This window comes from Lampetra planeri, chromosome 60 (assembly GCF_965212315.1).
Source record: "Lampetra planeri chromosome 60, kcLamPlan1.2.h2, whole genome shotgun sequence".
Lineage (NCBI taxonomy): Eukaryota > Metazoa > Chordata > Hyperoartia > Petromyzontiformes > Petromyzontidae > Lampetra > Lampetra planeri.
This window is the reverse complement of record NC_136166.1, coordinates 3,516,531-3,539,195: the sequence shown is the minus strand read 5'-3', so window position 1 is coordinate 3,539,195 and position 22,665 is coordinate 3,516,531. Positions and strand designations below refer to the sequence as shown.

The 22,665-nt window shown below is 44.6% G+C and overlaps 1 protein-coding gene across 1 annotated transcript in view; it reads right to left on the bottom strand.

The window, feature by feature from the left end:
* Positions 1-200: 200 nt before the first annotated feature.
* Positions 201-22,665, bottom strand: part of LOC144736316 (polycystin-1-like protein 2) — a 113,278-nt gene continuing 90,813 nt past the window's right edge. Inside the window, exons 29-32 of the mRNA XM_078618970.1 lie at positions 18,719-18,916; positions 17,671-17,874; positions 15,118-15,402; positions 201-793 (exon numbers count right to left, since the gene is read on the bottom strand). Of these exons, the coding sequence (XP_078475096.1) occupies positions 225-793; positions 15,118-15,402; positions 17,671-17,874; positions 18,719-18,916 (1,256 nt within the window). The 3' untranslated portion in view covers positions 201-224. The remainder of the gene's footprint in view (positions 794-15,117; positions 15,403-17,670; positions 17,875-18,718; positions 18,917-22,665) is intronic.

Sequence of the window (22,665 nt, the reverse complement as noted above, 5' to 3'; positions counted from 1 at the left end):
TCGAAGAGAGGACGACTCAGAGGCGCCTTGGGGAACAACGGACGAGCGGCAAGGACGCAGCCAAGCGGTGAGCTGGAATTACCAACAACTACCGAAGCTCTGTTGCCTTTAATATATTAAGATGGTTCAGCCAATTATGAGTGTGTTTCTATGGGAGGAAACCAGAGTACCCAGATAAATATTGTGTGGAACTTCTCAATTACACTCACTCCCCCCCCCCCCCACTATTTTTTGCTCTGTCCAAACACATGCCTGAGCTTGGAGCCGGCTTTATTGTAAATCACGGTAATGGGCCGCAGGGCCTTCCTCAAGAAGACCGAGAACGATTTGCAGCGTGACACCTCCGCCCCCCCACACCTGAAGCGCGTGTACACCTCATCGATAACAACCACCAGCATGTTGAGCAGCAGCACGGCGAACAAGAACATGAAGCTGAAGTAGAGGAGGGCGGCCATGTACCCGCCGGCCGCGTAGAGGTCAGCGAAAACCGGGGCGCCGAGCAGAGCAGCGAATAGCGAGCTCACGCTCCTCCCGAACGACCTGTAGGCGCCCACCCGTGTGCCCAGCACATTCCAGAAGATGAGGCTGTAGCTGACAAGTAGCACGAAGAAAACAAGGGAGAAGCTGCAGAGCTTGTGGGCACAGTGGACCACTGACGTGACTGCCTCGCCCATGGTAGTGTTGTAGCGGAACAACGGGAGGATCCGCAGCGTCGCCAGGAAAACGAGCAGGCCCAGGAACTGCGTGGACAGCCTGTCAAGCGATGCGGGCCATGACAGGTCGGTGAAGACGGCTGTGGAATGAGATGGTGAGGTTAGAAAGGGAATGCACCAATGCCACCAGTGCGTAATATTAGCTGGAAAAGTTTGGAACGCTGTTCTGAGAATTATTTCAGCATGCCACATACATCTTTTCCTAATTTATCCTCACGATACTGCAGAATTAGAGGTTTATGGGAATATAGGGTACACTAATTTACGGTAAAATAACGTAGGGTGCAATTATATATGGTACAATAACAAAGGGTTCAATACTATAGGTTAAAATACTATAGCGTTATTACAGATTGGAATACCTCTAGTGGTAGTGCCTCCTTACTCAAAGCCAGTGTAGCAGTGTTCCGGAACACACCGAGTGAGGAATTAAGCCCTAAGTGTTTTTGTCTTCTTTACTAATGGATGCTGAGCAGGCTCACAAAACGCCCAGTAGCCAGCAACAAACAGTGGCAGTGATGACTGACAACAGCACCAACAATGGAATTGGTGCTAAAGGTGTTGGCAGTGGCAGTGATGATGATAAAAGTGATGAAGACACTAACATTGATAATAACAATAATGTCGGTGATTATTCTGACATTACGATGGCCCTGATGAAGACACTGATGATAATGGTAATGATGACAGTGAATACAACACCAACACCACCGACAATGTTTTTTTAGATATATTTAAATAGCCAAAATTGCACGTGGCCAGCAACAAATATCACCATTGAAGGTGTAATTGAGGCAAACACACTACGCTTGAGAACCCAGTTAATTCTTTGGTTCTTTCGGTTAAGTCACGTCTAAAGATAATATAATAAATTAAATAATAGCATATTATGACGTTTCGATTGCAACACAAGCAATCATCATCAGGCATAAAAGAAATAGCAACAAAAATCTAACTAGAAAAACTATAGACATAGATACAAGCAGACAGACATCACAAGGACACACAGAGAGAGAATACATATCGGCACAAAGAGATAGGTCGTTTCTGTGACGGGGCCTTAAATATAGAGAGGGGGGCGGGGGCGGGGGCGGAGAGAGGGAGGGGGCAGAGAAAAACATAGCATATCAATGAGTGTACGACAACGTGATGCTGCAAGTAAGATGACGACGCGGCATGGCACGCAAGCTTGATAAACAGGAGAAAGACACACTAAAATTAACTAACCTAGTAAAATATCGAAATGTAATGCCACACAGAGAGTCGGTCAACACACAATTAACGCATAGCCCGGTTGATTACGTATTTCAAAGATTGCTAAGTTAGAATTTAAGTGTGAAAATTCCAAAGAGAGGACACAGGCAAATGGAACAAATAGCCAGAGAGAGAGAAAAAAGATAGGCTTAAAACTTCCCCGTAGAAGTGGTTCAATCTTAATTTTGGAGCTTTCGTGACTGCAGGAATTATTCTTTGGTTCTTTCGGTTAAGTCACGTCTAAAGATATAATAATACATTTAATAATAGCATATTACGACGTTTCGATTGCAACACAAGCAATCATCATCAGGCATAAAAGAAATAGCAACAAAAATCTAACTAGAAAAACTATAGACAGACATACAAGCAGACAGACATCACAAGGACACACAGAGAGAGAACACATCGGCACAAAGAGAGAGGTCGTTTCTGTGACGGGGCCTTAAATATAGAAAGGGGGGCGGGGCGGAGAGAGGGAGGGGGCAGAGAAAAAATTAGCATATCAATGAGTACGACAACGTGATGCTGCAAGCAAGATGACGACGCGGCACGGCACGCAAGCTTGAAAATCAGGAGAAAGACACACAAAAATTAACTAACCTAGTAAAATATCGAAATGTAATGTAATGCAACACAGAGAGTCGGTCAACACACAATTAACGCATAGCCCGGTTGATTACGTATTTCAAAGATTGCTAAGTTAGAATTTAAGTGTGAAAATTCCAAAGAGAGGACACAGGCAAATGGAACAAATAGCCAGAGATAGAGAAAAAAGGTGAGCTTAAAACTTCCCCGTAGAAGTGGTTCAATCTTATTTTGGAGCTTTCGTGACTGCAGGAATTATTCTTTGGTTCTTTCGGTTAAGTCACGTCTAAAGATAAAATAAAAAAATAAATAATAGCCTATTACGACGTTTCGATTGCAACACAAGCAATCATCATCAGGCATAAAAGAAATAGCAACAAAAATCTAACTAGAAAAACTATAGACAGACATACAAGCAGACAGACATCACAAGGACACACAGAGAGAGAACACATATCGGCACAAAGAGAGAGGTCGTTTCTGTGACGGGGCCTTAAATATAGAGAGGGGGGCGGGGGCGGAGAGAGGGAGGGTCAGATAAAAAAATAGCATATCAATGAGTGGACGACAACGTGATGCTGCAAGTAAGATGACGACGCGGCACGGCACGCAAGCTTGAAAATCAGGAGAAAGACACACTTAAATTAAATAACCTAGTAAAATATCGAAATGTAATGTAATGCAACACAGAGAGTCGGTCAACACACAATTAACGCATAGCCTGGTTGATTACGTATTTCAAAGATTGCTAAGTTAGAATTTAAGTGTGAAAATTCCAAACAGAGGACCCAGACAGAGAGAACAGACAGCGGTAAGCAAGATGACAACGTGGTAAGGTACGCAAGCTTGAAAATTAGGAGAAAGGCACACTAAAATTAAATAACCTAGTAAAATATCGAAATGTAATGTAATGCAACACAGAGAGTCGGTCAATACACAATTAATGCATAGCTCGGTTGATTACGTATTTTAAAGATTGCTAAGTTAGAATTTAAGTGTGAAAATTCCAAAGAGAGGACACAGGCAGAGAGAACAAATAGCCAGAGAGAGAGAAAAAAGATAGGCTTAAAACTTCCCCGTAGAAGTGGTTCAATCTTAAGTTTGAGAGCTTTCGTGACTGCAGGAATTAATCTTTGGTTCTTTCGGTTAAGTCACGTCTAAAGATAAAATAATGAATGTAATAATAGCATATTACGACGTTTCGATTGCAACACAAGCAATCATCATCAGGAATAAAAGAAATAGCAACAAAAATCTAACTAGAAAAACTATAGACAGACATACAAGCAGACAGACATCACAAGGACACACAGAGAGAGAACACATATCGGCACAAAGAGAAAGGTCGTTCCTGTGACGGGGCCTTAAATATAGAGAGGGGGGCGGGGGCGGAGAGAGGGAGGGGGCAGAGAAAAAATTAGCATATCAATGAGTGTACGACAACGTGATGCTGCAAGTAAGATGACGACGCGGCACGGCACGCAAGCTTGAAAATCAGGAGAAAGACACACTAAAATTAACTAACCTAGTAAAATATCGAAATGTAATGTAATGCAACACAGAGAGTCGGTCAACACACAATTAACGCATAGCCCGGTTGATTACGTATTTCAAAGATTGCTAAGTTAGAATTTAAGTGTGAAAATTCCAAAGAGAGGACACAGGCAAATGGAACAAATAGCCAGAGAGAGAGAAAAAAGGTAAGCTTAAAACTTCCCCGTAGAAGTGGTTCAATCTTATTTTGAAACTTTCGTGACTGCAGGAATTATTCTTTGGTTCTTTCGGTTATGTCACGTTTAAAGATAAAATAATAAATTAAATAATAGCATATTACGACGTTTCGATTGCAACACAAGCAATCATCATCAGGCATAAAAGAAATAGCAACAAAAATCTAACTAGAAAAACTATAGACAGACATACAAGCAGACAGACATCACAAGGACACACAGAGAGAGAACACATATCGGCACAAAGAGAGAGGTCGTTCCTGTGACGGGGCCTTAAATATAGAGAGGGGGGCGGGGGCGGAGAGAGGGAGGGGGCAGAGAAAAAATTAGCATATCAATGAGTGTACGACAACGTGATGCTGCAAGTAAGATGACGACGCGGCACGGCACGCAAGCTTGAAAATCAGGAGAAAGACACACAAAAATTAACTAACCTAGTAAAATATCGAAATGTAATGTAATGCTGACCGACTCTGCGTTGCATTACATCACATTTCGATATTTTACTAGGTTATTTAATTTTAGTGTGTCTCTCTCCTGATTTTCAAGCTTGCGTGCCGTGCCGCGTCGTCATCTTACTTGCAGCATCACGTTGTCGTCCACTCATTGATATGTAATTTTTTTCTCTGCCCCCTCCATCTCTCCGCCCCCGCCCCCCTCTCTATATTTAAGGCCCCGTCACAGAAACGACCTCTCTCTTTGTGCCGATATGTGTTCTCTCTCTGTGTGTCCTTGTGATGTCTGTCTGCTTGTATGTCTGTCTATAGTTTTTCTAGTTAGATTTTTGTTGCTATTTCTTTTATGCCTGATGATGATTGCTTGTGTTGCAATCGAAACGTCGTAATATGCTATTATTTTTTTTATTTTATCTTTAGACGTGACTTAACCGAAAGAACCAAAGAATAATTCCTGCAGTCACGAAAGCTCCAAAATTAAGATTGAACCACTTCTACGGGGAAGTTTTAAGCTTATCTTTTTTCTCTCTCTCTGGCTATTTGTTCTCTCTGCCTGTGTCCTCTCTTTGGAATTTTCACACTTAAATTCTAACTTAGCAATCTTTGAAATACGTAATCAACCGGGCTATGCGTTAATTGTGTGTTGACCGACTCTCTGTGTTGCATTACATTACATTTCGATATTTTACTAGGTTATTTAATTTTAGTGTGTCTTTCTCCTGATTTTCAAGCTTGCGTGCCGTGCCGCGTCGTCATCTTACTTGCAGCATCACGTTGCCGTCCACTCATTGATATGCTAATTTTTTCTCTGCCCCCTCTCTCTCTCCGCCCCCGCCCCCCTCTCTATATTTAAGGCCCCGTCACAGGAACAACCTCTCTCTTTGTGCCGATATGTGTTCTCTCTCTGTGTCCTTGTGATGTCTGTCTGCTTGTATGTCTGTCTATAGTTTTTCTAGTTAGATTTTTGTTGCTATTTCTTTTATGCCTGATGATGATTGCTTGTGTTGCAATCAAAACGTCGTAATATGCTATTATTTAATATATTATTTTATCTTTAGACGTGACTTAACCAAAAGAACCAAAGAATAATTCCTGCAGTCACGAAAGCTCCAAAATTAAGATTGAACCCAGTTAATCACAGTCAGTGGCCAAAACCTGGATTCGAACCCAGGATCTCAGCCAGGCTTGGCTCAGCATCTCCAACCTCTGAACTGTTTGGCCACCTTTTTTTAGAAAAAAAAGTTCAAGTGTCTTCTGAGAACAGGACTTCTGCTGAAGTCATGGCCAAGTGAACAGCGCTGAACGGACCGCTTCTTCCCCTACTTCGAAAAACAACCTCTTTAACCCAACCACTTGCTTACCTGTTTTGTAGTTTTATTATTTTTCTCCCTGACCTCGGTCAATTAGAGGGGGCCTTGGATAGGCAGTTTTTGTTTTTATTGAGCTTCCCAGGGTGAGCCACAGGCTCCTTAGGCCGATAGCTTTAATACATAGCTCGAGCCTGGCCTCGTGGCTAGGCCAAAGAGAATGTCCCCTCCCCCACCATATCTTCGTGCTCAATGAGGACAGGTCTCCCGGGAAATAAACTAAGGTTTCTTCTCCGCTGGCCTTCCCGGTCAAGTCAAGACCAGAAACGCAAGTGGGAGGAATGTGGGAGCTCCTACAAACCCTTTTGGAAAATATGGAGGACAATACTGCCCAACTTTGGGTTATCAAAGAGAAGTTGAGTGAGGTTTGTGAGAGGGTGGAGAGGCAGCAGGAAGCCATTACAACCCTTCAGACTATACTAGAAAAGCAGAGCGGTGCAATAAAGACCCACGAAGCCAGGCTGCTGGAACTTGAAGAGGCATACAAGAGACTGGATGATAAGGGATGGGAAAGTCAACTGAAAGCATCTGGCCTCCCTCAAGTAGTCGAGGGCAAAGCTCCTCAGGGCATCTTATTCTATATCCAATTACATCTGCCCGAAGCCCTGAGATGCCCAGATTCTCCTGGCATGCTGCCTGTCAAGGTAGAGGAGACATTACAGGCTTACCGGGTGAGAAAGAGAGGAGGGAGGGACCTACTAAATACGAATGTGAGACCCCATCCCTTACTAATCCTGTTTGCAACCCGACAGGGTGCCTCGGAGGTTCTGAAGGCAGCTAGGAGAGCAAAAGGGAAGAGCACCCTTCTGGAAGGCAACCGCGCTTTCATCACTCCCAACCTTACTCTGGTGGATGCTAAGAAGAGGAACCTCGTCCTGCCCTGGTTGGAAAGAAATGGGGTGTGCTCCCAGTTGCTATACCTGGCGAAGCTAAGAATCCATATCGGAAGAAGACAGTTGGATTTCCTGATGCTGGACGAAACAATGGGATGTAAAGAAATGTAGAAAATCCTGCGGGGCTGATTTTGAGTCTGCATGCTGGAGACGGGACCTTCTGGCTGTGGGCAGTGCAGGACAACCCGTGTCCACGATGGCGGTGCCCAGGTAGCCTGCACTGATCATGCGGCGGCGTGTAGTGGGAGGGTGCCATGTGGTTCCCCAATCCTTCTTTTTCTTTCCCTTCTGTGTATGTTGCCGTCCACAGAGGGGGCCGGTGCTTCGCGCCCCCCCCCATCCCGATTGTGACGACTCGTCCCCTCCCCTTACCTTCCCACCACCACCAAATACCACCTAACATCACGTGATGACCATGTGGCGGTAAACCCGTGAGCTGCGACATCAGATGCACATTGGGGGGGGGGGGGGTCAATACTACACCAGCATTATTCTTTGCGTCTTAAGGTAAAGTCACGTAGAACAAAATAAATGACAAAAAGCTACGACGTTTCGATCGCAACACAAGCAATCCTCATCAGGAAGAAAAAAGGAGGGGTAAAGCTGCTGAGACTGGCTGTTTTAAAGTTTTGAAATGGGTGTAGCCCAAGAGTCATAAACGAAGTGGGCAGGGCGATTTATGTTAGTGAGAAATTTTGAGAGCTTGGTGTACATGTTCCAGTTCACTGGCTAGGTGATGATGGTCGGAAATATATCGAAATCTATGGTGTAGAGTTTTGATGAGGGAATTCTTCTGGGATGGTGAAGGGAGTCAGGTTTTAGGTAGGCATCCGTACGGGTGGCTTTCCTGTAGACAGTGTCCCATTGAGCCATCTGGTTTATTTTCTATTAAAACATCCAAGAATGGTAACTTGCCATCCTTTTTCACCACCATTGTGAATTTCATGGCTGGGTGTATGGAATTATGGTTGAGGAATTGGTCCAGAGCTGGTCAGCCATGTGGCCAGATGACGACCATGTAATCTATGTACCTCTTCCACAAGGACGGACATAGAGTGGATGCTTCGATGGCATCTGTCTCAACTGGAGATAAGGGAGAACCCATTGGGGTACCTTCAACTTGTTTGTAGAATGTTACATGCCAGGTGAAGTAAGTGTTGGTGAGGCAGTGTCTCGCCAGGGCTGGTACATCAGCATTCAGTCCTTGTTGGACCAAATCTTCAATGATTGCAATGGTGTCGGGCACAGAAACTTTGGTAAACAAAGAGATGACATCGAAACTAACGAGCAAAACACCTGGGGCTAGTGAGATGTCCTTAATTAACGATACCAAGTGAGCTGAGTGAAGTACAGCTGAGGTTGTCTTACCAGTGAATGGTTGTAAGGTCTCAAACAGAAATCGGGCCAGTTTTGTAAGTGGGTGAGTCAATGGCGGAGACGATAGTTATCACCCCAACCGTCCGGAAAGAACCATCTTAGGACCCAATCAAAACCATCACCTTGCCATACATAGCAGGGGTCACCAAAATGTTTTCCAAAATCGTGAGCAAACACAAGATCCAGGTTCGATTTAACACAGTACATAAAATTCGTGATCTGATCCCATTTGCGAAGGATGTGATCCCTGACATGGAATACCCCGGCGTCTACACACTAAGCTGTGTCTGCGGCAGTAGTTACATTGGGGAAACTAAGCGACATGTCTCGGACCGTGTTCGTGAACATAAGGCAGATCTAAAACATGGTAGGACCAATACCTCGGACGTGGCTGATCATTGATTTAATGCGGTTGGCTCACACGAAATTGATTTCTCCAAGACGAAGGTACTTTGCAAACCCACTGGCTATCAACAAAGATTCGTTCATGAAGCCATCCAGATATATAGACACGGACACAATTTCAACCGAGAAGATGGGTACAAACTGAGCAATCATTGGAAGGACGTTATTAACCAGTTTAAGTCATAACTGGCTGGGATGTTTCCATCCTACCTTCTGATGTTAGTTGTTATTTTCGACTATGATTTTACATGAACAGGTTAAATGTCTCACACTAATACAGCCACCATTGCTCACGTCCTCGATGTGGCAGCGGCTCTGCGATCTTACATTAACATGCTAATCTCTCACATTGCAATAGCCACCTCCGCGCCCTCGGCGTGGAAGTCGCCATCCAATCTTACATTAACATGCAAATTTATCACTTTAACATCACTAGCCCACCCACTTTGTTTACGACCCTTGGGCTACACCCATTTCAAACCTATAAAACAGCCTGCCTCAGCAGCTTTCCCCCTCCTTTTTTCCTCCTGATGACGATTGCTTGTGTTGCGATCGAAGCTTCGTAGTTTTTTGTTAATTTTTTTGTTCTATGTGACTTTACCGAAAGACCCAAAGAATATCAATTCCTGCAGTCACGAAAGCTTTAAGTCAAGATTTACACCAGCATTGTCCGGGTTTGCCAGTGCACGGTGGAGGCTGGTGTGGCGTCCTGGCCATAGTCTGGGGTGGGTGGCGGGGTGGCAGGGGGTTGCGCTCTCCCCCTGCCTCTCAACCCTCCCACCACCCTCAACTTTACCTTTTACCCACTTCCGTGCCTTCTCTCACTTTTCGTTCTCCCCCCCTCTCCCCTCTACATGACAGCACCTGCTCCAGAGAGGGCCTGGTCCTCCTATTGGCGCACCCATCCTGGGACGTGGTCTCCCCTTATCCGACAGTCATCGACTACCCGCCCCCTTCTTTCGCGCCACCCTCCTTTTTATACATCTATCCAGCATCTCCAGAGCTTCCAGACCAGTCGCCGGACTTCCCCTTGTGAATACTCCTCCATAGCGCGGTTCCGGAAAATGCAGCTGTTCGACCATGCCCCAGATAGTGATCCAACTCATCTTAGACCCTGACGAGGCAGCAATAATGTCTGGTCCCTAGACAGGCAGCTTCTGGATGAGGAACACACAATTGAGGAAATGAGGAAAGAGATTGAAGAATGTATCCATATCTACTCCGCCTTGGACCCCTCCCCCCAGATAATGTGGGACACCCTCAAAGCATGTCAGGGGCTCGCTGATGAAGGGTGCTCACAGAATTAACAAGTAAACCCGGAAAAACAAAGTTTTTCACTCTAAATCCTTTATATGCGTGGCGGCTAGAGTCCTCTCGTCCTCTGGCTTGAGATGGCTGCCACCTATGGGTCAGATGATTGTCTGCCAGTATTAAGCAATTGGTAATTAAATATTTAATTTGTTTTCCCTAAAAAGTGTAAAATTTTTGAACATTTTTTTCACGAACATTAATTGTCTCGCACAACGAGTCTGTGTGGAAAATGTCAGCTCGATTGGATCACGGGAAGTGGGTTAAAAAACGAGCGAAAGATTTGCACGGTCCTAAGCAAGCAAGCGAACTTAATATAAAGGATTTAAACATATATTCGCCTGTGGAGGACGCGGGGATCGATCCCGCGACCTTTGGCATGGGAAGCGAGGGCGCTACCAACTGCGCTACTCCGCCACGGCCTGTGGAGGGGTTACGCTCTGGGCTCTTATACTGTGACGTTCAGCCAAAGCCATGAATGAGTTCTATTTGAATATATGTAAAATAAACAAATTTTTGCCTAAAAAGTGTAAAATTTTTGAACATTTTTTTCACGAACATTAATTGTCTCGCACAACGAGTCTGTGTGGAAAATGTCAGCTCGATTGGATCACGGGAAGTGGGTTAAAAAACGACCGAAAGATTTGCACGGTCGTAAGCAAGCAAGCAAGCACGCAAGCAAGCAAGCGAACTTAATATAAAGGATTTAAAAAGATCCAGGAAAGGCAGCAGAAGCTGGCCTTCATGAGCAGTTTCAATCCTTGCAATCCCCAGGGACTTTAAAATAAATAGATCGTATGAAAATGGAACTTGAAAGGCTATTGAATGATGAAGCTCGCCTGTTATTCAGGAGAGCCAGGCTGCCCTTCCACGATCCTTTCACTGCCACTGTTAGATTGCTGCCGGCATTGTTCCTTCATTGCATCTATCCAAAGCAGTAAGGACCCCCCAGCAACGACAACCAGGGACGTCAATGCACATTTTAAATATTATTATGAATCCTTAAACACCTCTAAATCTCCGTCCTCCCTAATTTGGGTCCAGACCAAAGCACAGAGCTGGGCAGGCCCATTGCCCCTCAGAAATTTCTGGATAACCTTGGCCTCATCCCCATTAGGGAAGGCAGCTGCCCCTTAAGGGATACCGATGGAGCTCTATAGGAATGCGGGGGTCCACCTTACCTCCCAGTTAAGGACAACGTTGAATGCAGCCTTGAAGTCAGGCTGTCTCACCCAATACATGAACAAAGCTAGGATGTCGGTCCTTCACAAGCCAAGTACCCTGGAGGATGCACTAGGTAGCTATAAGCCCATTTGTGAATGCGGACTACAAAATGCTTGCGAAGATCCTTGCAATCAGATTGGACAAAGTCCTCCCAATGATCAATGGCAAAGCCCAGACAGGGTTTGTTAAGAACAAAAAATTCCACAGACAATTTCAGGACTTTAGTTCATGTGGTGGAGATAGCCATGAGGGACAACCTCGCTGCGTACGCCCTTACCCTGAATAGGGAGGTGTTGGATAAATTTGGTTTTTCCTCCAAATTCGTCGACATGTGCAGGCTCCTATATGCGGACCCTATAGCCTCGGCGGTCATGAATGGCCTAACCTCCCACATATTTGCACTGGGTAGAGGCACAAGGCAGGGGTGCCCTCTTTAACCATTGCTTTTTACCCTGACCATGGCACCATTTGCTGAAAGTATTAAAAGCTAGTGTATCTCGTGAGGAAGTATTGGCATGGCAGAAAAAAAATCAATCTTTATGAAATGTTCTTATTACGTTCAATCCGTTATTCTGACCCTGATGAGGGAGTATGGGGAAACTTCGTGATATAAATAAAATGTAATGAAGTCAGAACGAATGCCACTATCACTGGTATCCTCCAAACCCCCAGAGGGCTTGTTGCCCTTTCAGTGTTCTCCATCCCACATCAAATATCTCAGCGTTACGATCTCCTCTTCACTGGCATTGCTTTTCCGGAAAATGTCCCCCTCCCCCCCTGCCCATGCGCTGGTGGCATGGAGAGTATATTGAGTACAATGATTATATTGATGTAATTTAAATGTATTTTTTTCACATCGGTTTATTGTATGGTAGTAGGGTATTTGCAGTTCTTTAAAATAAAAAAAAATGTCCCTTCCTTTATTACTGCTAATCCTACATAATACACTAGCATAATATGACTTCGAGACCCCCCACCGCCTACAAATTCCACAAGGAGTGACTAACCCCATATCTGCATGTCATCAACATCCTAAATTCCTCTATTGATATGTAAACTCCTTTTTCAAGGCTCTCTGCTCCTCCCACCCAGCTTAAAATACGCTGCCAGGCTTAGCAGTGTTCATTAGGACGCTGTCTTTCTGACAGCTCTGTTCTGCACCTGAGGACGGCTGCTTGCGTTGTGGCCAAAACGTCGTGAGAATTTTATTATGTTTTACTTTTATTATTTTATCATTTCCCTTCTACATGACTTCACCAAAAGAACCAAGAATATAAATCCCTGCAGTCACGAAAGCTTTGAATCGAAATTCAATGCTCCCTTGTTGGGTTTGCCCTTGCCTCGGCAAGGGTTTCTCGACGCTGGAGATTTGCAAGGACAGGAGTATTCCCTTCCTGGTCCTCTACACAGAAGATTGACGCTATGGAGTAACTCGACTTTGAAAGTAGAGGGGAAAGAAATAATGTGGATTAGCTGAAAGGAGTCTGGCTTGGAAATGGTTGGGGATCTTTTGAACAAAGATGGTGGGGTGCTGTATTTTAATCAGGTGCAGGCTAAATATAATCATGTAGATCACTGATTATCTGGCGTGCAATTATCCGGCTTCCAACATTATCTGGCGGTCCTGGGCAGATCCGGCGAAAACAGCATATATTCCAGCTATTGCCAGAAAACTTCTCCAAAGGATGTGTACCAGTCCGGCAATTAGCACCATGTGCGTGCTAATTTTATTTAGCTATGCTTGATTTGAGTGTCAAATATTATATACAGTACATTGTGTACTACATAAAACTAGAACAATTTAAATAATGCACGTATGACTAATAATTATTAATAAAAAATAAATTAAAAGTGTGTGTATAATTTGGTATTCGCCGGAGCACCGGTCAAAGGCTACATCAGTCCGGCAATCGTCAAACACATGGCTAAAACAAGATGTTAGATACACCTTAAAAGCAATCTGTTCAATTGCGTTCACGAGCAATGTAGAATTTTACACCCTCTATCAAGTAAGTAGAGAACAATAAATACGGTAACTTTTTTTACAGTAGGATAATTATATTTGTTGATATGTATGTTTATTTATGCCAATTTCTGATAGTAAACTAATTTTAAACACAAAAAACATATATACAAACACATAAAAACATTTTATACAAGAATTTGCAAAAAATAAGCTATTTTTAAAAATTTAGGTGATTATCCAGCGTTTTTGAAAATCTGGCACTCATTTCCCCCCTAAGCTGCCAGAAAATCGATGGTTTATTGTATCTCTCGCCCTCGTTTTTTCATCTACCTGCAAAATAGAGATGTCATTATGAAAGCCCCGGGTAAGAACCTAAGCGAAGCACTTTAACCAATCATAGACTGGCTAGGAGTGCCGAGGCCTACCACCTGTTAGGCAGTGACAAATAATCTCTGGAACCGGTGTCTGTCCTATGAGGTCCCCTCACAGAACTGGACACAAATCTGGCGAGCCACAATATGGCCCAAGATCACTGCCACTGAGGCTCATTCAGTTCAAATTTATACACGGCACTTATGACAAATGAAAAAAATCATGGAAGTCTCCCCCGATTGTCCCAGGTGTTCCCTGGGTACGGTTCAGTCTTACCTTCACGCCTTGTGGTTATGCTCAGACGATGCAATACTCGACCAGGAGATCATAGACTTTTTGTATGGCATCTGTGGCACTAATCTTACCCCTTCAGTTGAAACGACTTTGTGGGGCGTGAAACCGGAAGCCCTTCCGAAACACCAACATACTCTACTTCAAACCTTTAATATTACAGCCAGGAAGACCATACTGGTTAACTAGAAATATCACGCATCCCCCTTGTGGTAACAGTCGCAGAACACTATTTTAGTTCAAGCGGGTGTTGAGGACTAAACCACAAGCCTAAAGGTAGGAAATGAGAGTTTGAGACCAGGTGGTCCCCCATCCTACGCAGTCTAAAATGAGGGGAGCGGGCAACGAGGTCAGGAGATAGGGACGGGTGGAAAGAGAGGCAGTGCCCCTCAGATGTAAATAAGCGGGAGCGGATCTATGAGCCGTGAGAGGTTAATGCATTATCCCATATGCTGCGTGTATATTATTTCATTTATAGAGTTTTCCTGTACTTCCCTCTTCCCCTCCCCCTCTGCCATTGATCTTCCCTCAGTATTTTAGTTACCGTTCCCCTCCCTCCTTCTCCCCTCAATATAAGTATTCACCCCCCTACACAGACAGACACACAAGCAGACACACAGAGAGAGACATACAACATAGACACAACAGAGACCCAATTCCTCTTTGTCGAGGCCTTAAATAGAGAGAGAGGGGGGGTGGTTGGGCAGAGAAAGAGGTGGGTCTGCTGGAGTAGCTGCTGGAGCAGAGAAATTAGCATGTCAATGAATCCACCGCGACGTGACCGAGGGAAAGAAGATCGAATGGCCCTATGAGAGCCTGGTAAATTTTAGAGAGAGAAATAGTTTGAGAAAACTAAATTTTGAAAATATTTTGGAAATGTAATGTAATGCGACATAGAGAGTCGGCTAACACACAGTTAACGCATAGCCTGGTTGATTATCATCTCCAAAGATTGCAAAAATTATCAATCGAAAAGTCGTACTCTATTATTTAATTTATTTTCTTTCTACGTGACTTTACCGAAAGAACCAAATAGCAATTCCTGCAGTCACGAAAGCTTCAATTCAAGTTTCTTCTTGAATTTAGCAAGGTTACAACAATTAGTCATGGGGTGAGTAAGTAACTGCAGGGCTGTGCCTTTATCTACACTCCGTGCCACGGTAATCCCGCTGACCTGTGTTATTGGTGAGGGTTGCCAGGCTTTCAGTTGAGATGGTGCTCTGGTGGTAGAAGAGGGCAACCGCTCCAATCATCAGGGTGATGTTCATGATCTCAGCCACGTTCATGGGGTTTTTTAAGTATTTGAACTTCTCCTTGATGATGTTGAATATGACGCTCGTGAGGAAGTACATGCTTATGATGAGGCAGAAGATATAGGCCACGTTGTGTAAGATGATGTACGAGGTTCTGTTATTAAACAAACGGAAAACTTTCAGGTGTGACGATGGCTGAAACACATCTGCAGAGGAAAGAAACACCAGAAATAAATATTTACTTTTAAAAGAGAGTTCATGGTCTCAACTCGGTTACAAATGACTGCTCCCAAAGAAAACCAATAACATTCAATTTGGTTCTGCAAATTTGAAAAGAACTTAACCCAAGTATGTTGTACACAACCCATTGGCCGCACGGCCTTCTGGGAGTGCGTAATTTAAATAGCATTGATTCAAGACAAACTCTGAACTGGTTTTCAACAGTGTCTCATCAGCAGTCAGGCTTGCTTGAATCAATGTTGGTGAACCGCTGGTCTTACAGGCTTCTCTTTAGAACACGATGGTTAATTTAGCGGATAGGGGGCGCTCTCACCTGCCCTCTAGGGTTTCCTCTGGGTAATGAGGGGATACACAACCATGGAGTCTCTTTTTATGTACGCTGCGACGTGAACTTTGTCTATTACTCTTCTTCATATCTATGGGATTTTTACCAGTATCAAAATTATGTAAAAAAATAAGAGGCTATACCCATGACAATAAAACAGGTGTTATGATGTTCAAAGACCAAATGGACACTTATTGCAAGGAATCAAGTCTGCATTAACCACACATACTTGTGGCAAAACATACAAACATGCTTTGATAATATATGCATTTTATTTTAAACTTTTTGGCATACACCAGAGACTACCTTCTTTATGGCATTGTCTCACCAGTGTTAGCCCAGAGAATTCCAAAAGAAAAAGTACAAAGGCAATGCAAGTTGCAAAGTATTAATAGCTCGGGTTGAGCAGTTATATCTATGGGACCTTTTTGCAAGTATCAAAAGTATGAAAAAAATATGAATAAACTTTACCCTTTCTAGCAATAAAACAGGTGTTAAGATGTTCAAACACCAAATAGATACCTTGTACAAGGCATCAAGACTACATTAACCACACATACTTGTAGCAAAGCATGCCGAACAAACATGCTCTTATACTATATGCATTGTATTTGAAAATGATTGGCCAAAATTAGGGATGGTCTTCTGTATCGCTTTGCCTCACCAGTATTAGACCAGAGAACACCAAAAGGCAAACAGTAAAAAGGCAATGCAAGTATCAAATATTAATAGCCCGGGTTGAGCATTTTGATACTATAAAAAAGGTCTCATAGATAACAGAGCATGTTTGGTTGCATGTTTTGCCACAAGAATGTGTGGTCAATGCAGACTAGATGCCTTGAAATAGGCATCTATTTGGTGTTTAAACATCTTCAACCCTGTTTTATTGCCAGAAAGGGTGAAGCCTATTCTTATTTTTACTCTTTTTCAATGTGGCACAATAGAAAGGGGAACCTCCACGTCTCTGCTATTGTAGCAATCGTGTGAGTTGGGTTTGTTTTTAAGGTACACCCTATTCGACATAGGTTTAAACAACACGTGTATCTACACGGGCAGTCAACATTGACTCTGGCCAGCAGGTGACTTGTGTCGTAACCTGATATATGTGTAACGGCGTAAGTAGCGTAGGAGACGTTGACGGAGGCAACACGTATTTATTACAATTACATCCAATACAGCAGAGTAACGACTCTAACACTCGAAGAGGTATCGGCCCCTTCACCCGGTTCTATCCGAGGCAGTGTCCCTCGGCTAACGTTTCCCCGTTAGCTCCGACACCCCTCTAACCCAGACCATCCTAGTAGAGGCTAACTGACTTGGCCCAGCTTCGGCTCAGGTCCGACCCTCAGCCACACGAGCCTGGCCCTCACAAGGACACAGACCTCGCTGCTCTGAGGTCGCCCCTGGCTTGCCCTGCTCGGCTCTTATAAGAGCAGCGAGTCAGGGTAGTCCCAGGGCTGGCTAGCTAGCTGGTCTTCAGTCTTCACTGGCTCTTCTGCTCCAACGACTTCTCGAGCTCTCTCGCGCACCGCCTTATATACCCAACTGCCCCCCCGAAGGCGAGGCTGTATGCGGACGTTGATGTAGACACCCCACCTACGGACAGTGATGTAGACACCCCAACGTAATGGCTTGCTACACCCCTCTACGTAATACCTCTACATATGCACCATCCAAGTGGATGATTCAGGCCTGGACAGTGTGCTACACATGTTGTGTTTTACAGAATTTAAAATTAACAAGTTGTCGCCATCATAAATCTGCAGCCCCTCATCTCTTCATTTGGAAGGCGCAACACACATTTCTTAACATGCATGAGCTCGCTACTCCCTCCCTCACTTCCCACCTGCACGGAACCCCCGTGGACCCCATTGATGTACGTCTTTCCGCCAGCCATCACGCCCCTCACCTGCCGACAGGGATTCAACCAGCACCTCGACAAGGCAGAAGAGGTTGGCGTTTGCGTTGTAGATGATGAACTGTGCATAGAGGCCCATGGTGCGGGCGTCCATCCACGAGTTCTGCTCGAGGTAGCTCATGTTGCCACTCGCCTCCATGAATGTCAGTCCCAGATCGGCGATGTAGCCGCTGCCGATGAACGTGTTCAATTCGCCTGTGGGTTGGACGCCGGGGAGCAGGGCGAGATACGGAGAGGAGGCACAAACAAGCGACGAGGTGAGGCCAGCATTTATGTGGTGGGCATTGATTGTGTCAGTCAGTCTTAGTCTGTCAATCAATCAATCTTTAAAAACATGCCAATGTCACCCTTAATAAAGTATATATCAGTGCACATAATAATAGAACGGGAATGGTACAGGGGCATATGAAACCTGGCACACCCTCAGCGGAAAACATAAACTGAGCAAAGCGAATTGCAACCACTTTGCATAGACCACGGAATTAAGAGACACTGGGTGCCTTTAAGACGTCTGGTGGCAGGGTATTCCAGATTTAGTCTGGTCGATGACTTGTAAAGTTCTAGTCAAGCTTCAGTCTTTGTAAATCATCGAGTCATTCTCTCAACAGCTCCATGAAAAGGTAAGAGGCAAAGGTGCAGCTATGTAATTAAATGCTCACGTTTTTACTAGAGAGCTCGCAAAGAAACCTCTAGACAGCCTTATTTAGAGAGTTTTTGGCCTCATCTTCCTCGATGGCTAGACATCTTGGAAGATGTGGGAGTACCCACACTTTATTCCACCTCACGACCTGTCTATCGACTGTGGTTGTATTCATTCATAATGATGCATGGAGAGCATTTGCGCTGGGAGATTAAAACCAGTGACTTCTGGGTTACAAGTCCTTTATGCTGACCATTTCACCACTGACAGCGTCCCATACAAATGGACTTATTGGAAATAATCGATGCTCACAAGCACTGCTAGATACGTGCATCGCGAGGGAAATCAATGAATCATTGCATCATTACATCCCCAGCAAGTGTTTTGTCTTTGCTGTACCTAGTTTGACAGACACGCTGTTCCAGTGCATATCCTGGATCTTCCAGAAGTTGTCTTGTGGTTGAGGGATATAAGATGAATTGGTGTCAATATCTTGCCATCCTTTGCTGTAGTTGTTGCTGTCCTGGTTCAGCAGATAGTCCTTCCCGAAGCATTTGCTGGCGCTATCCTTGAACTGACAGGAATTTCCCTTAACAGCTGATGAGAAAAGAGGGGAGAGGTGTGGAAGATTAGGCAACACTGTACTTTATACAATTCAAAAGGTCTCAGGGGCATGGATGCTTTGTGTTAACAGCCCCACACTTCGACAGCAATACAGCAAATAAATACTGTACATTGACATGGAGGTAACATGGCCCCAGTGGCAGCACATGCGTCACTGTTGCAGAGGTTCACAGTTTGAAACCAGCGGCTACCCTGGTTATTCCTGCTGTGTGTATTAACTGTGAAAGTACCATGTGTGGCCAGCTTTACAGATCCCCTGACTTCATTCGCAAGAGGAGGCCATCGTATGCTGGCACCATGACCTAAATTTGAAAAATAACACAAATGACTAAATTGCTTTATATACATGGCGATCATTGCCACATGCTGCAAAAAATTTGCCAGGACCCTCCTGAAAAAGTCACGAGCCTCTGGGGCTTCCTGGGTAAACAAGAGTAATCCATTAATACCTCGGTTAACAACGCCTCTGGGAACAAAGCTCCATCATGACGAAGTCGCCCGTGGAAAGCTCCTTTTCCCCCATATTTTTGCTAAAATTTTGATGAAAAATATTTTAAGAAATTATGCAAAGTGTTTCAAAAGAGTAACCTGTTCAATGATGTGCTTGCCCTGTAAACACAAATGAGTGGGATTTGTTTACATTATCAGCAGCCAATCACTAAAGAGCTATTCTGCGAGTCTCCATCACTTGGCCCAATCAGCAGTGCACTTCGCAAGTCTTCCCTCTCCTGCCAGCCATTGCTCGAGCTCCTTGTGTTCGTAAAATGTTATTGTGTTTTTTGTATTACCCCCATTATGTAAGCCAAACGGCCATGTAGTGCTCGTGGCCTTTCTGGATCAGAACCTGCAACATAAATCCATCTCTTTGGAAATGACAATGCAGATTCAATAGAAGTAAATTGTGAGTGTTATTTTATTGTATTCTTGTTTACTGAATTTTTTATTTGGATTTCTTTTTTTTAAGCAGATTTAATGTTTTCAGTCACATTTAACCCTATTTTTGATCGAATTTAATTATGTTCTCCGATCCCTTCTCTGAAGTACTGGAACGCATCCCTATGCCTCCCATGTAATATGTACCTCTGGTAATGAAGTTTCTCACAGAGAAGTGATGTAATGGAATGCATGTACTTCGTTAATAGTGGTATTACTGTAATATACTTTTTTTCTCAGCTGTATTCAAGAAGTCAAGGCAAGGGGAGTGAGGTGGTCACGAGAACGAGTCCACACAGGAACCCGCGCTGTGCGATGCTACACAACAACGAAAGTGAATAAAACATGAGGAGTGGACGGCGGAGAATTGAAGTAGGGGGATTGATGCAGTGGGAGGAGAGCTCGAAGAGAAACCATTGAGACTGTGTGAGGCAGCAATCCTGGCTGGAGAAAGAGAACCACAGACGATAACGTCATCGCGTTACATGCAGAGTCACGAGATGGATCGATCGATATCCATGTGTGCGTTTGAGATCACCCGACGCAGGCCTCATTATCTAGAGATGAGGCGTGGCTTCTAACGCCCTGCATTAGAAGGTGGCATTCCTAGACGTTGGCACCGAGCCGATCTTGACATGCACAAGGATGCAGCGCAACACCCTGCAGAGTGAGCATGGCATGTGCCAGTGAGACTCTCCAGAGGTTCATTCCATCTGGCCGTTCACATCATGTGAACAATAAACGCAATTTGTTATTTCCGGCTGTCTGAATTTTTTTTGCAGTTATTGTTGATTGGTCTGAGACCGTCAAACTGCTAGACTGTGGAACCTGGTTTAATCACGGATGTCTGCAAAAGCACCAACAACAGGAGCAAAAACAACAGTAGAAACAAGAACTGAAATAGCATCAGCAACAACAATAACAGAAGTAACAACTACAACAAGAATAGCAGCAACAGCATCAACAACATCAGCAACAACACCTTGCAATGGCAATGCTGCGACTTCTACTGCTGCCCAGCTGCTTGTGGCCGGGCCCTGCTCTTGTGGGCATCTGGTCAAGCAATGACTTCCCTCTTCCATGGAGAATGGAGGGCCATACCGGGAATTTATCTTGGCATGGATCTGTAATAAACCTTCTTGAGACGGCTTCCGGAATCAGTCCTCTTTATTCTCAACTTCCACAGTTACACTTCACACACACTCTCCGTTGCTGACAGACAACGGAGAGAGGGCAGACTTCCCGCCAAGTCCCCACCGCGCACGTGGCACCCAGAGCCCCGTACGCACGTGACTCCTGCTCTTCTCGTTCCCAAGTCTGCTCACGACTACTCTCTCTCTCTCTCTTAATCTATTCGTCACGTGGTACCCCCCAGCCAATCCTCCATAGACAGCGTTGACCATTCCCGATGGTTCCCTGCCAATCCCGGGACCATGCCTCTGATCCGGCTCCCCATTAGCTGAGGCCCCGATTGGCCAGGCCAATCACCCCTGCTAACATGCCGTGATCACGCCGAGGCCATGCTCCCTGGCTCATCCCTTATTGGCTACAAAGCAGGACCGGCAAGCCAATCTCCACGTGCACCCTCTATGGCTGTTATTACAGATCGATAAACCAATTCTATCTCACCCAAACGTCGCCAATACTGGGGTGGGACTCACCAGCAGACTCGACCCAGTATCCAACCTGCAGATGGGGGGAGAGTTGATTGACCGACTTTCCAGCTCAATCTATTTTAGTGACGCACCTGTTGTGCTATGACCTGCTGTGGAGATGCTGACCTCTACCCGACCGTGCTCGTCACTAGTTGCAATGCCTTGCACATGATTGTGCTGCAGATATGATCAGTTCTTCTTCTGCCCTACATCCACACAATCACAGAAGAGCATCTTCATCGTAATACTACTGCTGATGTTGGGTATGAGGCCCAACCTTGGACCAAGGCTTGTCAACTTTGGGTTGGTCAATGCACACTCCATTGTCAACAAGACGGCACTGATCCACGATCTGATCAAAGATTGTGGACTCGACATATTGGCTGTTACCAAAACATGGGTTTTTATCAACTCACCGGATGTCATTAAGTGTGATGCTGCACTTAACGGATATGCTATTGTACATCAGCACCGTCATAGGAGGCCTAGCAACGGTAGCACCACATGTTGGTGGGATTGCACTGATTTACCATTAAGACATCTGCGTCAAATTCCTGAGCGACTCATTAACAATCACATAATTCAGCTGCTGCTTTTGAAAATAACGAACAGCATGCAGAGGCTTACGATTGCTGTCATATATTGACCGCCGTCTTCACTGCTGTCGGAATTATTTCCGAACTTTCTGATCCGCTAGACTGTGGGTCATGTGGGTCTCAATACATCATCTGTGGTGCTCTGAACTGTCCCGGACCGACTGGTTCTTGTGGCAAAATCAACGATGCTCTCGCCGAGATTATCAACAGTTACAATTTAACCCAGCACGCTGCTCGGGAAACATACTGAATCACATCTTCACATCTGCCGATGCCGTAATTGTGACCGACATTGTTATAAAGATGTGGGTATTTTAGATGACCGTGTCATAACATGCAAAGTGGCATGATCGATTATTCGCCGACCTCATCACAACGATATCATACAGAGATTGGAAATGACTAGACCACGATGCTTTCCATCAGAATATCTGGTCATTATCGGCATATCTAAATCCTGCAACGACAGTCGATTCATTTGCAGCTCAATTAGAAAATGAGATCACTGCTGTTCTTGATGAACTCGTATCCATCTGAA